This window comes from Buceros rhinoceros, unplaced genomic scaffold (assembly GCF_000710305.1).
Source record: "Buceros rhinoceros silvestris isolate BGI_N320 unplaced genomic scaffold, ASM71030v1 scaffold8041, whole genome shotgun sequence".
In the NCBI taxonomy this organism is placed as follows: domain Eukaryota; kingdom Metazoa; phylum Chordata; class Aves; order Bucerotiformes; family Bucerotidae; genus Buceros; species Buceros rhinoceros.
Window position 1 is genome coordinate 13,790 of NW_010394755.1, and position 398 is coordinate 14,187.

The 398-nt window shown below is 62.3% G+C and overlaps 1 protein-coding gene across 1 annotated transcript in view; it reads right to left on the minus strand.

Annotated features, from left to right (window-relative positions):
• The window catches only part of CAMK2A (calcium/calmodulin-dependent protein kinase II alpha), a gene marked incomplete at its 5' end in the record, with an annotated part of 18,795 nt that overhangs the window by 8,995 nt on the left and 9,402 nt on the right, over positions 1 to 398 (minus strand). Inside the window, one exon of the mRNA XM_010145310.1 lies at positions 178 to 218. Within this exon, the coding sequence (XP_010143612.1) occupies positions 178 to 218 (41 nt within the window). The remainder of the gene's footprint in view (positions 1 to 177; positions 219 to 398) is intronic.

Consider the following 398-nt stretch of genomic DNA (forward strand, 5'->3'; position numbering starts at 1 on the left):
AAACCCCCCTGTGCCCTGCCTGTCTTGGCAGGAGCCAAGCTGATGGCACAGGGACACACCGGGACAGCCTGGCCAACAGCTGCCCTTTAAAGCTCAGGGTATCTCAGGGACCGTCAGCACGGCACGGAGACCCCCACTGCTGTCCCAGCAGAAGAGGGTGGCAGGGAGGGGGCTTACCTTCACGCCGTCATTCTTCTTGTTGCCACCACTTTTGCCTCCTGGAGAGAGGAGGAAGGAGGTTAAGAGAGCCAGGCAGGGCACCAAAACCAGGAGGCCGAGGATCAGCAGCATGGTGCCGGGCGGCAGAGTGGCAGGACCCCGTGAGACCAGCCAGCAGGTTCTGTCCTCTCTCCAGCAACCCCCAAATCGACCTCCAGAAGCTTAGGGGCGACCTCGCC